The sequence below is a fragment of the Paramisgurnus dabryanus genome, chromosome 22 (genome assembly GCF_030506205.2).
Source record: "Paramisgurnus dabryanus chromosome 22, PD_genome_1.1, whole genome shotgun sequence".
NCBI lineage: Eukaryota > Metazoa > Chordata > Actinopteri > Cypriniformes > Cobitidae > Paramisgurnus > Paramisgurnus dabryanus.
Window position 1 is genome coordinate 30,367,331 of NC_133358.1, and position 16,254 is coordinate 30,383,584.

Sequence of the window (16,254 nt, forward strand, 5' to 3'; positions counted from 1 at the left end):
TTTTTAAAGTGAAAGTGAGTTTCGTTCATCACATCTGATTATTTGAAAAAAGAAGCATTTTGACAAATGTCGCCTAATGCAAATTTCAATGTGTTTATTCTGAATACAGACAGTTCAGTTGTCTTGATCATGACCTATCATGGCCTGACCTTTGCACTGAATATGACATGACCCCTACAGGCCTATGCGACCATCAACAGCAGTCAAGGTAATTGAGGGAAACAAGTCTGGGACATTTTGACAACATCTGTGAACAGACAATAAACAATAGTTGCATTTTAAAGAGATTTAAAAGAGGAAATATGGATAAACTTTCAATAACAGTTTAGTGTTTATTTGCACAATAACTGTGTGTTAGCGTATCCGAAGCCCTGTCACTAAACAAGCACATATTGTCTATTTTATTTTTGTATCTCACATTACCCTCATGTTATCACCTGTGTTATCTGGTGGTAAGGTATGTTAGGGCGGTTACACACTAAATACATCTTTCCTCTGAAATTTAGACAAAGATCGTCCTACCATCAGGAGTGTAACCCACGGTAAGTGTTAGAAAGTTAGTCTTTGTGATTTTATATTAATTCAGCTGTGAAATAGACAAAATTGTTTAGATTAGAAATTATTACTTTTTGTTTAACAAAAACATTCAAGCGTGTGGATTAAATTTGTAATTCTTTGTTTGATAACGCACCTGTTCTAGCTCATATGATAAAAGTACAAGGGCTTACTAAGTGCCCAAAAAAACAAAACACCCCAATCAAAGCTTTATCCAGCAGTTCATATGACTTGAATGAATGTTTAATTCACAGGTCACAGGACTGTTATATTTTGTTATAAGACTTTTTTTGAGCTGTTTAGTCTTTTTGACCTCAGCAGCCCCTATAGTCACCGTATGGACAAGAACATAAACATCAATAAACACATTTTTATTACTCATTGGACGATGTGAAGTCACACAAGTTTGAAAAAACACAACGTTGGTTTTTTGGTGAACTTACACTGTAAATGAGTTTGGTCTGTTTATTGTTCTCAATACAGTTGTAAAATACAAGTTGTTGTTTGATATCTGCAGTAGGCTCAATGGTTGTTATGTAGTCTGGTAAATTATTTGAACAAGCATCAGTGTGAAAGTCAAGGTGGATGTGTAGTAACTTTGCTAAATTTTAACCATCAGGAATTCCAGCCTGCAGGCAGCTAGACAGGTTGAGCGAGAGAGAGAGAGAGAGAGAGAGAGAGACAGGTAGGGTGTAAAAATGACTCAATCTGTAACAATTTATGTGTAAAAATAGTCTCAGTCACACACATTTTTATCATCTCTCTGTTTGATCTTTGACGTAATGATGTTCTTTCAGAGTTTCCATAGGTGTGAGGCAGCCGGTGGTCCTGATGGGGGCAATATCTCAGTATCTGCTTACTGTGAGTATCATCAACACAGGACAATGGCCCTTAACTGTACCCCATGACATCATCACATAATGCAGTTGACCTTAACAATGTAGATGTTTACATTTCCTGTAGGAAATAGAAATGGTGCTCAGGTATGTTCAGGATGTTGCTTTGTGGGTTATAGGGGTGATCTGGGGGTTTTCTGGTTGGTAAATAAAGGAGCCCACCCTGGTTCAGTTCTAATGTCATAATAAATGCACTTTTTACAAACAAGCCACTACAAGATTGTATTACATGACTAATCTTGGAGATCGAGGTGAATCTTGAGTCTACGCCATGCTATTTTGGATGTCCTCACACTGGATTTTGTCATTAGGGTGTGTGGAGGAGAGTAACACGTTTTATGATCTTTTACGGTCAGATGAGATGAGGGTGCGTCCAGGTGTGGTGTGGTAGTCATCAAGTCAAAAATGACCCCATTTACTTCCTTGATATACTCAGCATGTTCGGCTAAAGAAAAGAAAACAAATATAGCAAAATTAACTTTACCAGACTAGACTTCCAGACCACTTTTAATGATTTATTCAAGTTCTAATGGATAAAACGAAGTCGTGGCACACATTTTCTGGTTCACTCAGAAGGACATCAGATTGCAGAAGTAAAATGTGAATGCCTTTTCAGTTTGATATTTATGCATTTAGCCTAGGATGTGGATTTTCTCTGATTGTTTTACTCTAGCGGCTGGTTAATGTTTCTCTGGGAGATGACGGTGTGGACACTGTTGAAGAAACTCTTTTTCGAGTTCTGAAACATCTGGATTATTATCGGCTTGCCAGCATTGAAGTGATCCTGGAGATCCAAGCTGACAAGATCAGCCTGAGAGACAGAAACAATGAGGTAGACATACATCACAAAAAAACAAAAACAAATAAGTGCACTTCTTAATGGCGGGGTACATGATATTTGAAAAACCCTTTGGAAAAGGGAGTCAGGCCGAGTACCAAAACACACTTGTAGCCAATCAGCAGTAATGTCTACTAACCGACATCATTGCCTGGGTTGCGTATGTGTGGGGCGGGTCTATCAAAAGAAGGTCCAGATTCTGTAGGGGTGGTGGTGTGTTTGTTTAGGTGATTTCAAATACCAACTTCAAAAATCACGCAACCCGCCCTGTCTAAAGCCCACCATAACTTCAGCTGTGCACAAAACTCAACTGATAGATTAGAAAATATTACAGACGGGGGCATGTAGTGGCCCAAAAAGTGTTTTACATGAATGTTTTGCATTAGATAGCAAAATATTAAAGCAAGTGTCAAAAATTCTGAAATCAAGATGTATTTTCTTGAAGAGCAAAGTGACCTAAGAAAATAAGTCTAGTGTTTGGACAAAAAATATATAAATATAATAACAAATATAATATTTAAGTGAATTTGTGCTTAAAATAAGCAAAATAATCTGCCAATGTTTACTTACAAAGTATGTGTTAATTTGTTATAATTTTATGTATATTGCTGTTTAACACATTACATTGCATAAAAATTTCTTACTTAGTATTTTTGTCTTGTTTTCAGTAAAAAATATCTAAAAATATTTTACATCAATATGTATTTTCTTGATAAGCAAAATTACCTAAGAAAATAGTTTTTAGACAAAAAAAAACTATACAATATAAGTAAATTTGTGTTATAAACAAGCAAAATGAGTGAGAAAAGTTTGCTTAAATTAAGTGTTTAAAAAAAAAGAAAACGTATTTTTAGATGTTTTTTCTCACCCAATTGGCAGATATTTTTGCTTGTTTTAAGTTAAAATTTACTTAAATTGTATATTTGTCTATAAACTAGACTTATTTTCTTAGGTAATTTTGCTCATCAAGATAAAGCATCTTACAGTAATTATTATTTTTTTATATATATATATATATTTCTACTGAAAACAAGACAAAAATACTAAGAAAGTAAGTCATTTTTTGCAGTGTATATGTGCATTTTAACACATTATGTGTCATTTTGGGTTCAAATAAATAAAAGGGACAACACAAGATGTGTTGTTCTAATAATAGCACAGAGATTTGTCTAGACCCAAAATGTGTTGTTTTAACAACTGTTTTAAGAGTGCTTTTTTTCTTAAACATTTAAGTCAAGAAAAAGTAAACAAAATTTGTCTTAACCCATTTGCAGATTGTTTTTGCTCATTTAAAACACAAATTCACTTAAATTGTATGTTTTTTGTCTAAAAAATAGATTTTTTTTCTTATGTTATTTTGCTCATCGGAATTTTTAGATATTTGTAATGAAAACAAGACAAAAACACTAAGAAAGTCATTTCTTGCATTGTGTAAAGAATGTTAGATTTGAAATAAGTAAAACAATGGATGAGCTGTTAAAATAAGGACAAAACGCATTTCAACACATCCCAGTTAATGTGCTGAACTCCACCTGGGGTTTTTCTGGTAGACACCTGACTCCATACATAAAAAAACAAAAACAATACCACCAGTCCCTAAAAAAATGATTCGGAAATAGAAGTTAATTGTCAGGAAAAAGTCCCATGATTTGTCTGCAGAAGCAAACTAATGCAATACAATGTTTAAATGTGCCATAAGTGTACACTTTTTGGGCCAAACACTACTTTGTGCATTCATTAAGCTGTCACAGCTTTGCCTTTCTGAATAAATCTTGTATTGATCAGTTTCCTAATCAATAATCTTTTGTTTTCCCACTGCCCGATCCCCAATGAGGAATTGGAGGCATTTGATTTATCTTCAGTCCTCCGGTGCGACTGCATAAATCCTTCATCTCTCCACGATCCATCTCTTCTTCTGCTGGTTTGTCAGAGCTCCACCCAGAAGATGCCCAGTGTTTATTTATTCAGCTGCACAACAGTCAGGGTACAACAATAAACTTCACTGGAGCATTGCACTAAAAGCAGATTTCATTCAGGTCATACCTTTGTGGTTGTCAGAGCAGAACCCCGCCCCACTGATGACATCACTGCGTACCTGTTTGTGTATTACAGGCGGAGCGCATTCGAGATGACATCAAGCAAGCTGTGTCGCATCGAGAGAATAGGTAGCGATCCAGCCGAGCGCTGTTGTGATTTCCACAGGTCACCCACAACACATACAGTAAAGGTAGACAGAGAGAAACCTGTTAACCAGTTGACAAACCAGTTTAGCCAGTTATACATAACTTAAGAAGGCGTGACTGAGAGTACAAGGTAGAGAGAGAGAAAAAGAGACAGAAAGACAGACTCATTCGAGCTGAACTCTTCATATGGAGGTATACAACAACATCTACAGTAAGGTACAGTGTTTGTTATCTTTATCCGTCTCTATGTGCTTATCAGCTTCACAATACATTGAGTGACATTGAAAGAGTGTGGGTGTGAGAGAGACACATTGAACTTAAAGACAGATCAATGTCAAACCACATACCATACATGTTTTTCTACAATAGCTTACATTTTTAGGAATAAGTGTTTTGGGAGGGAGATCTCGTGTATTAGAGATGAAATTCGCTTTAGATGGAGTTAAATCTGACTAAATGTCTTCAAAAGTAAAAATGATTCATTTAGTTAAATAATCCAGTTTTCTTTTCAAGTTAGGGTTCATCTTTATTAATTCGATTTTTATGAAAACGATATACGTCTATGATATATTTTAATTCATAACTGGATATACATCCATGTAAAGCTTCATATATAAAGTGTTTTATATTTAAAAGCATCGCATGAGGTAAAGAAGAGAATCACTGTTTCTGTGAAATCACTCTTTGTGTATCCGCATTGACTCATCAGTATTGTGCAACCCTTCTTTACTGTACAATACATCAGTAGGTGTGTTATCAAACTTGTAAAATTGCTTTATAATTCATATAACTTTCACAATCATACACACACTGTCAAAAATGCGAATGCATGAAGTTAAAACAACTTGGTTTTGCAAGTCAGTTCAACCTATTATTTTAAGTTCTGGATTGTGATAAGTTCACATAACGTTAAAATTACATAAAACATGTTGATTTGACTAAAATGCTGCGTATTTTTGATATATTGAATATGTTTGTGTTTTAGGTGTTTTGAACCCAATATGGATGTTTCGGGAATTCCAAGCCCTCCGTACAGTCAAGTCCACATGCCGCCCTCAAATCACCCCCCTCCACCTTACCCGGGCATCAAAGGTGAGTACGTGTATGCAGGCCTGTAAAATCATTTCTTTAAACTTACTAATACATTTCTAAAATGATTTTCTCTTCATGGTTTGCAGCTAATGGATTAGTAAACGGTCAGCCTGATAAGTCATTCCTCAAAGCTCAGTTAGAGGTGGTGAGTACAATCACACACAAACACATGGTGATGTAAATGCCAACATCTCCAGCATTGTGGTAATGAGTTTTGCATGGACAAGCACAGATCTATAAAATATCAAAGAAGATTTTGTTTCAGTTTTTGCATTTCAGTTTAAACATTTACTTGATTTAGACATTTGTCAGCCATTTTGCCCTTAATTCAGAGTTAAGATGAAAACACCCACATTTACCCACATGTGTAACTAAGGTCAGTCAGCGTCGGTCAATAAGACTGTTGACCTTCAGCTCTTCGTCATTAGCTGATGGACGTCTACTCTCTCTCTCTCTCTCTCCCACACACAGGAAATCCTCAATCATTGTTTTGATGATATTGAAGCATTCATGGGAAAGCTGCAGCAGTCAGCAGAAGCTCAGATGATCCTCAACCAAAGAAGCAAAAAACAGAAGAGAAGTCAGAGGAAAAGTGCAGATGGTACGAGTCAACATCACACCTGAATGTTTCCCAGAAAAGCTAAATATAGCGTCACTTAGGACTGACTTCTCATTCTGTGGATATTATAAATATGACTCTTTTCTCTGAAGATTCCCTTATAACTAAACTGAAGTGAACTCTCCTCCACAAGCAAACATGAGTGCACGAGTTGTGCGCTCTTATCAGCAGATTTGAGCCTTGTATCAGTTTCTCTCAAAACATCAGATGGTGGGAAAGTGTTGGGTTACAGTCAGACGTCATCAGCTGTGTTGACAATGCGTTGGCATTACAGAAATCTGAATTACACTCAATAAAAACTAAATGTAAATTCATCATTCACTCGATCATTCAGTCGACCATTCAGTTGATCATTCAGTTGATCATTCACTCGATCACTCACTCGATCATTCACTCGATCATTTAGTCGATCATTCACTCGATCACTCACTCGATCACTCACTCGATCACTCACTCGATCACTCACTCGATCATTCACTCGATCACTCACTCGATCACTCACTCGATCACTCACTCGATCACTCACTCGATCATTCACTCGATCATTCACTCGATCATTCACTCGATCACTTACTTGATAACTCACTCGATCATTCACTTTTGATCACTTACTCGATCACTCACTCGATCATTCACCCGATCATTCACTCGATCATTCACTCGATCATTCACCCGATCATTCACTCGCTCGTTCACTTGATCATTTAGTCGATCACTCACTCGATCACTCACTCGATCACTCACCCGATCATTCACTCGATCACTCACTCGATCACTCACCCGATCATTCACTCGATCATTCACCCGATCATTCACTCGAATGTTCACTTGATCATTTAGTCGATCATTCACTTGATCACTCACTCGATCACTCACTCGATCATTCACTCGATCATTCACTCAATCACTCACGCCATCATTCACTCGATCATTTAGTCAATCACTTACTCAATCACTCACTCAATCATTCACACGATCATTCCCTTGATCATTTAGTCGATCACTCATTCGATCATTCACTCGACCATTCACTTGATCATTCACTCGATCACTCATTCGATCACTCACTCGATCATTCACTCGATCATTCACTCAAACATTCACTTTTGATCACTCACTCAATCATTCACCTGATCATTCACCCGATCAATCACTCGCTGTCCTATTGTTACAAATTCGTGTGACTTTTATTCCTTTGTGGATTTTTTTCCATGCAGTTGTGGAGCTTTAAAGTTCACAGCCACCATATAAATGACTGTAAATAACAGAAGTTCACTCACACATGACGGTTATGATGGGCTGTATATGTGTGTGTGTTTGACTGTTTGTTGTGTTTTGTGTTTTATAGAGGATCTTCTGACAGCAAAAGCTAAACCACCATCTGAGAAAGATTTCATCGACACATTTCAGAAATTTAAATACAGTTTTAGCTTGTTGGTGAGTCATTTCTTTTTTTTATGCCAACACTGAATAATAAATACTAACTTTTGGCCATGTAAATGTGTCCTTTAAAATATTAAAATATAATTTAAACAACTTAATATGTAAGTAAATAAGTTTTAAGATAGGTTAATACATTTTGTATAATGCGTTAATAAATTATTGTGAATTATATTGTGAATTATTTTTAATAATGAGTCTTGCATTATGTTTAGGGTGATTTGCTCCAATTTGGGACACCTTAGGTCTAGTGTTTGTAGGTCCCACAAAAATACACAAATGCCTGTGAAAATTAAAAAATCACATGACCTCTCAAATGTCCAGTCATGTATGAGGGGGGATCAATAATCAATTAGAAAGCACATTATACAGAAGTCTGAAAATCAAAAATTGGGTATAAAATGGGGTGAATTAGGCCAATTCACCTTATATTATTGAATTATCTGTATTCAATATTATGGAATATATTCAATGCTCTATCACTCACTCGATCATTCACTCGATCACTCACTCGATCATTCACTTGATCATTTAGTCGATCATTCACTCGATCACTCACTCGATCACTCACTCGATCATTCACTCGATCATTCACTCGATCACTCACTCGATCATTCACTCGATCATTCACTCGATCATTTAGTCGATCACTTACTTGATAACTCACTCGATCATTCACTTTTGATCACTTACTCGAACACTCACTCGATCATTTACCCGATCATTCACTCGATCATTCACTCGATCATTCACCCGATCATTCACTCGCTCGTTCACTTGATCATTTAGTCGATCATTCACTCGATCACTCACTCGATCACTCACCCAATTTACATGGCCAATTAGGCCAATTCACCTTATATTATTGAATTATCTGTAGTCAATATTATGGAATATATTCAATGTTTAATATTGAACATTTTCGTAATATTAACAAATAATTGTAATAAATACAACTATTAATAACATTACATTTATTATTATTATTATTATTATTCTCTGTCATTGTTGTTATTGGTCATGTATTAAAGTTCTAAGCAGTGTGGTGGCATATTTGTGAGTAAGCGTCCTATTTGTCTTTAGTCAAGGTTAAAATCCATCATCTCCAATCCCACCGCAGAAGAGCTCGTGCATCACGTCTTCAAACCTCTCGACATGGTGAGTATGACACGTGCATTTATGTTTGCACACTCTTTGCCTGTGCAAACAGCCGGGCTATTAAAGCTTTTTGTTATTCAGTGTTTTATAAAAAGGGGTTTATCAGCGCTTGCCTGCTATTGTCCTCACATTAGATTGATATCATGGGTGTTTCAGATGATAAAGTGCGCTGTATATTCTTTATTCAAATCTGTGTTTGTGTGTGTGAATAGATTGTGAAGGTAACAGGAGGTCCGGGCTTAGCTGGATCCGTCTCCAGCCCTGCGATGACACAAGGAGCCGTGAACCTGCTAGAGAATAACCTGACAGCAGAAGACAAGGAGTTATGGGTCGCTCTAGGACCCAACTGGACACAGCACAAGTATGTGCCGCTTTCTGGAGATTTAAAGATGGAGATTTAAATACAATGTCTTTTCAAACCTGATGTTTCTTCTTTTCTTTATGCAGGTCTGCTCTGAGGAGTCCCGTGGCTCCATACACACCTTTGTTTCTGGACGGATGGAGACCTGATGGGTCTGATGTCGCCGGTTGGGTCGATCCTGTGGAAGCACAACACAAACAAGATGCAAAAGTGGAGGTAGAAACATTAACATGCACAAAATATGAAATGCACTCTATTTGAAATATAAAGTCACAAAATATGACTTAATCTGGGTTTTCACATGTGTCAAATCATGCTTTCAAGTGCTTACATATCTTAGTTTATAAAGCAGTGCTTTGGTAGCACAAAGGTCCCAGAAAGGACTGGTACATAAAAAGTGTTTATGATTCAATAAAAGCGACTGCCAAGGGCAGAAATGTAAATGTAATGTAAATGTTAGCATGCACAATATAATGTAAAGAGAGAAACACAAAACCATATAAATGTGATGTCATTCACTGCAGGTGTGTCCTATTATGTGATGTGCTTACTAACATGTTGAATTGTGTCTCTCAGACCCAGCTCGCAGCGTCTCACCCCTTTGATCGACACACTGCTCCCGATCACATGACAGACCAACTGTAAGTTTGATCATCCTCACAATTATCAAACAACTTTAGACTTTAAACCGGAAATTGATGTTTAATGGACACAAAAGCAGGCGCCTGCTTGGCCCTTCAGTGGCTTAACAGAGGAGGTTTTGCATGAAAGCACCTGCTAATGAAACCGCTTTCAGACCGGATCCCAAAACATCCTGACGTCACGTCTAACGATGCAGAACAGATTAAAGTGACACTTGTGTGAACCGGCTCAATGCAAAACTCATAATGTCATCTGGCACGGATTTACTTTTGCATAGTTGGTGGTTTTTTGGATGGAGTCATGCCAAATGCGAATGTGAACATCTGCCTAATCTGTCTACCGAGTAAAAACAATAAGAAGTGTTTTATTAGAGTCGTAAAATCAGTGTCTGTGTCTCGTTTATTCATTTAGTGAGTTTGTTCACACAGCTAACAAGTAAAATATCTTGTGTGTGTGATTTTGTTGTGTGGTATTCTCACTTACCAAACACAGCAAAGGGCAGTTTCACTTCTGAGCAAGGAAAGAAACTCGACACTGTTTTAAAGCATCTGTTCTGTTTTACTGGCGGCCACAAGACACAACACAAGACGGCTTTGTTTAAAACACAAACAGATTCGGTGAAGACATGCTGAAAATCTTTTAATAATTTCAAATCTGAAATGCATTTTGGTTACGACAGAAGGGTTTCATTTGTGTCCGGTTGCCATAATGGAACCAGTTCACAAATGAATGAAGAGCAAACATGCATTCAAAGATCACTGCCTCAATGCATTCATTGTTTCTAATGGTGCTTTTAAATAAGAGTTTCTGTCTATTATTATATGTCTCAGTACAGACGCGGTTATTTTATGTCTGCATTAAAACATTGTAATTCATACATTTTCTTCCTTTTGTACAATGTTTGTTCCTCATTTTGTGCATGTGAGAAAACTCTCACCTTTTTCTTTCTTCTCTCTGTTTCTCTTTTATAGTGATGGTCCTGTGAAAGAGAGATTGTACCGCTGCAGTTACGATTTCGTTGCACGAAATAACAGTGAGCTCTCAGTAATGCAGGGAGAGACACTAGAGGTTGGTATTCACCTACACACACACAGTAATGTTCATACTAATATTATGATGGTTACACCTTTACCTTGCCCTCACAAACCTGTTAAGCATTATTATTAACTTTCATCAACATGATTTATGAGCAGATTAAATGTTGACATGGGAACATCCTGTAAATTGTATGTCTGTATATAAAACTAATTGTAATGACTACAGACTAAACATAACCCTAAAAGTACACTTTACACATCTGAGAATAAACCTCATAAGTTGCACGGGTATATTTGTAGCAATAGCAAAAAAAAACATTGTAAGAACAAAATTATTGTTTTTTTTCTTCATTTTACAAAAAATCATTAGGATATTAAAGGTGCAGTGTATAATTTTTAGAAGGACCTCTTGACAGAAATGCAAAATAACATTCAAAACTATAATATTAGGGGTGTATAAAGACCTTTTTATAATGAACCGTTATGTTTTTATTACCATAGAATGAGACGTTTTTATCTACATACACAGAGGGTCCCCTTACGTGGAAGTCGCCATTTTGTTTCTACAGACGCCCTTAACAGAATTTTTTTTTATTACGTTTTCTCCGTCAATTACGTGTTCTTCCAGTGGCTGCTACCGTAGCTTCTCTATGCGTTTTAAAGTGAGGGGTGAGCTGTGGACTGAGCCGTTGGTTGCAATTCGCAACCTCACCACTGGATGCCGCTAAAAAATGTACACACTGCACCTTTAAGTAAAGATCATGCCCTATGAAGATATTTTGTTAATTATATTAAAAATGCATTCATCATTAGTAATATGTGTTTAAAGGACTTCATTTGGACCACTTTAAAGACGATTTTCTAAATATCTTGATCCAGATTTTTATAGTATCTTGGCCAATAATCGTCCTATCCTAACATACATTACTGGAAAACTAAACTTATGACTGGTTACAGGTAACTTTGGTCCAGGGTCTTGTTTATCAGTTTTGTATTACAATGACTTGATTGAAATGTATTCTATTAGTAACAAAACCATCATTTTGATATTTTCTGCCATTCAGGTGATTGAATCATCTAAACGCTGGTGGAAGTGTCAAAATAAGTTTAATGAAATTGGATTTGTACCGTTCAATATCCTGGAGCCCATCACACACATCGACAATGATGTAACGCATAAGACACCAATGGTACAAACTCACATCAAACACACGCGATGGCTCTCGTCTCGTCTCGTCCTGTAACCGTACATCTTTCTGTTTCAGCCTCCTTCTGCTCCACAGATATTCAACGCCCTGCCCAGCCCGTCGGCCATCACCTCAGACCCCAGCAACCCCAGCAGATCCCGCAGCATGGGGGGACAACAACATCTGCCTGAAGACACAGATAAAGGTATAGAAACAAATTCCCCCGGTCAAACATTGAGAGTTTTCAAAGTGATTTCAAACTGTGCCAAAGACATTAAATATAACAAGATTGAGCACTGCTATTACTATGAATAGGCGACCTCAAAAAAAAAAAAATATATATATTATATAGAAGTTATGGTAGAGTTAATGCCAGGGTTAACAGGGTTTTGATTGATCATGTGATTTTAGAGATATCTGTCTATTTATTCAAGTAAATAGGACTTTAGTTTTGCATAGCTGGAATAACCCGAAGGCTTTGCAAACATGTCCACTTATCACAAAAACAATAACATACAGACTGGGTCAGAAATGTTCCTGTGGCTCAATTGGTGGCATTGCATTAGCAATAGATCATGGGTTTGATTCCCAAATTTCTAACTTGTAAGTAGCTTTGGATAAAATACGTAAAAGCATAAACTCAATGCAATGGTAATGCAAAGAGACGTGCATGGTTTGTGAGAGGCTCTGGTCTGATTAACAATCTTTGGTTTATCCTGTCACAGCGTTCACTGAAGCACTTGTCAGATGATATAATAATGCCTCATTGTCCGGAAACTTCCTGTCTCCTTTTCTTCCTCTTCTGTCAGTTCTGTTGTCTTAACATTGCTCACAGTAAGGTTTCTTAAACTGACTGCTTGGTTCTGTGTCAGTGATGCAGGTAAATGATGAGTTACTTCAACGCTTGACCAGAGGGAAGAATTTAACCCCTCGACTGGTGATCCCTCGCTCGCCGGGCACTACGGCTCCGCTCGATTACAGCTCACCTCCGGATGAAGTGGAGAACTGGCTGAAAAAGAAAGGATTCAGTGAACCGTGAGTCTCGCTTTAGAAATCAGAACTTAATGAAGTCGAAATCTTTCAAACCGGCACTTCATAAAACACCGTATATGGATTTATGTCATGACTTTATCCCAAAATTTGCTACGATGAATTGAAACATAACAAATTAAGGTTGTCATTGTGTGAAAATATTTCACCACAGGATTAAAGCTGACCAGAATGTATTTCAGAGAGCTGTGTTATAAAATCTTTTTTAAAAAGTGTTTAAGGGATAGTTCACCCAAAAATGAAAATTCTGTCATTATTTACTCACCCTTATTTTTTACAAACCTGTATAAATATCTTTGTTCTGCTGAACACAAATGAAGATATATGTAATCAAGCAGGAAACCATTGACCTCCATAGGAGGACTATAGGAGTCAATGATGCTCAAAAATGGTTACAAACATTGCTCAAAATATCTTCCTTTGTGTTCAAAAGAACAAAGATATTTATACAGGTTTGTAAAAAATAAATGATGACAGAATTTTTATTTTTGGGTGAACTTTCCCTTTAAGGTTATGTCAAACTATTTTAAAACTATTTTTAACAATTGTATTATAAATGAGCAAAGGAGTAATGTACTGAACACTGATGTGTTGTTGGTGTTTGTAGGACGGTTGAGTGTTTAAAGATTTTAAATGGAGCTCAGCTGTTTTCACTGAATAAAGAAGAACTGCGCGCTGTTATTCCTGAAGAGGGCGCTAGAGTCTACAGTCAACTTACAGTACAGAGAGCCCTGCTGGAGGTAAAAACACACACACACACAAACACACACACACACACAAATGGCTGGTATTCAGTGGCGTCCAGTGACTTTATTTCGAGGGAACACAATGCGAAGTTCGTCACAACATGCATGTAGCCGGTCATGTGTGTGGCTCGTCATGTAAACCTTTGTGCATCGCATGTGATGTCAAAATACAACACATTGAAGGGGTTTATGATAAAAGAGATATTCACGTTTTCCAGATACTCGCTTTATCACTTGTGTAATCAAAGGTTAGTTTTAAGGTAGTGTCTTGAGAGTATTTTGTGAACGTGAGCGTCTATTTTATCCAAAACCCTTTTTGACGTGTGTGCAGCAGACATTCATTTTGAGAATGCATATGGTTTACATGACGCAATGAACATGTATTTTGAATTTGCGCCCCTCAGAAGAGAAGTCACCGGCCGCCACTGCAGGACATTTGGTCCTCACACTATAGGGATAACCAGGTGCAAACACACACAATCAAAACAGATCACAAACAAACACACTCCATAATCACACACATCACACAAACAAATGAACAGATAGACACACCAAAAACTCATTAATTCATAAATTTACACAAACCGATAAATTAAGTTAATTCACTGGTCCTCAATATTTCATAAAATATACCCTAGGTGAAAAGTTTGGAAACTTTCTTTTAATCTGAAAGTGTATGATTCAATGTTAGAAATTACTTTTGTGGACAAATATAGTTGTGCCAAACATAGAGGCCATTTATTTCATAAAAAAACAAACTGTTATTTATACATTTATTTTTTTAAATAGATGACTTTGTAAAAAAGCAGCCAATAGGAGTCCAGAATCGATGTAAACGCCTTCAATATTGTTTTACAATTCAGATGATAAAATATAACAGTTTTGATTTATTTTGAATGCTTTTAGTCACAACATTATTTATATAATTTATATTGGGGCGGTTTCCTGGAAAGGGTGTATCCTAGTCCCAGAATAAAATGCATGTTTGAGCTGCTTTCATTTCAAAACATCTTGCACTGACGTATCTTAAAGGCATTGCGGAGGATTTTCTTTTTCCGGGTGGATCATCAAGACTATTGGTCCTCCTAGTTGTCAATCAGGAGTGTTGCGCAATTGCATTTTTTTAAAAAGTGGAGAAGGGGGTTCTTTTCTAAAATTCGAGAAAATCCTCTGCTACACCTTTAACATGCTGTATAACAGTGCCATTGTTTTGTCTCAAGATGCACCCAAGTTATGTTTTTTGTAAGGTTTATTTGTAAAAACGACTTAAATGACCTTAAATAACTAAGGCCGAGTCCTGGATTAATCTAAACCCTGTCCAGGAAACATTTCTGTTATTCCATAGTTTTAATGGAGTTATTATTATTCTGTAATGTTACAATGAATCAGAAATGTGTTAGTTTAGACAAGTGCTTCTCAAACTAGATGGGTAGACTGGGGGTCTGGAGGGCAATTTTATGTCATTTTATAAAATGCATTCATTTATCATACATTCTATGGAATTAAACTTCTGAAAAATAATTTTCTCTCTCTCTCTCTCTCTCTCTCTCTCTCAGGACGCTCGTAGATCTTCAGAGTTGGAGACTGTGATGGAGAGACAGAAGATGAAGGTGGATTTAAAAATGGAGAGTGAAACTTTATAAGATCTACTGATAATTGAATGTGAACACACACACATGCAGATTAATGTTTATGTCATCTCTCTCTCACACGTGTGTTACTGCAATGCATATTACATTATCAATACTGCTTAACTTGCTAAATAAAACATTTTATTTTCCTGTCTGTACTGACAGCATGAAATGAAGTTATAAATCTGCACAATGTACAAACATTTAAATTGTCAATGTAACATGGCTTAATATATTCTCAACTAATAAATATTATTCTTCTGTATGAGTTGAAATGAGCAGTTCCTCTTTTCTCCTGAAGGGGGCAATAAACACCTGTGTATATACCTGTGTATAAAAGGGCCTGTCAGTGACAGAAACCTTACTGGAGTATTCAAGAAAGTAAATCAAACATGAATCAAACCTTTTGAGATTTGAACCTGCAATCATTGGGTCTTAAACCAGCAGAAGCACTCATACATTCCTGGTAAAAACATAAAGGAGCCAAACTCATATTTAACAAATAAATACATCTACATAATGGATGGATCCGGCATTCAATAAACCACATTTGTGTGACTTTAGCAGTTTTGCTCTATGAAAGTAAGATTTGTTGTTTTGGGGTGCAAACCTAAAATCTTTGCCAAAGCAAATGAAGGTAACACTTCGTCCAAAACTTGGGTAACTAAATAACACATTCACATGAATCAGATTAGTTGCAACATATTCTCCAGAAGAAGCACTTCAAGACAGAACCTGAGCATACTTGCTAATCTAAGCAAACTTTTTAACCAAAAACATGAAACTGAACTACTGCTGACAGGGAAATGATATATTTTA

General features: G+C 36.6%; 1 protein-coding gene and 1 long non-coding RNA gene across 2 annotated transcripts; one reads left to right on the plus strand and one right to left on the minus strand.

Moving 5' to 3' along the window:
• Positions 1–1,253: 1,253 nt before the first annotated feature.
• Positions 1,254–15,700, plus strand: eps8l1b (EPS8 signaling adaptor L1b). Its single transcript, XM_065258831.2, has 18 exons — positions 1,254–1,416; positions 2,125–2,283; positions 4,124–4,273; positions 4,402–4,454; positions 5,458–5,564; positions 5,651–5,709; positions 6,036–6,165; positions 7,532–7,620; positions 8,707–8,781; positions 8,994–9,142; positions 9,229–9,358; positions 9,719–9,783; positions 10,756–10,852; positions 11,886–12,011; positions 12,087–12,213; positions 12,881–13,043; positions 13,666–13,798; positions 15,361–15,700. Exons 1-18 carry the CDS (start codon positions 1,387–1,389, stop codon positions 15,445–15,447), a joined length of 1,929 nt encoding a protein of 642 aa, XP_065114903.1. The 5' UTR covers positions 1,254–1,386; the 3' UTR covers positions 15,448–15,700.
• On the minus strand, positions 1,375–9,332 carry LOC135740489 (uncharacterized). The gene is made up of 4 exons (XR_010529191.2): positions 9,202–9,332; positions 4,385–4,473; positions 2,007–2,262; positions 1,375–1,896 (listed from the first exon to the last, which is right to left on the minus strand). It is a non-coding gene; the product is annotated as an uncharacterized lncRNA (long non-coding RNA).
• Positions 15,701–16,254: the final 554 nt, after the last annotated feature.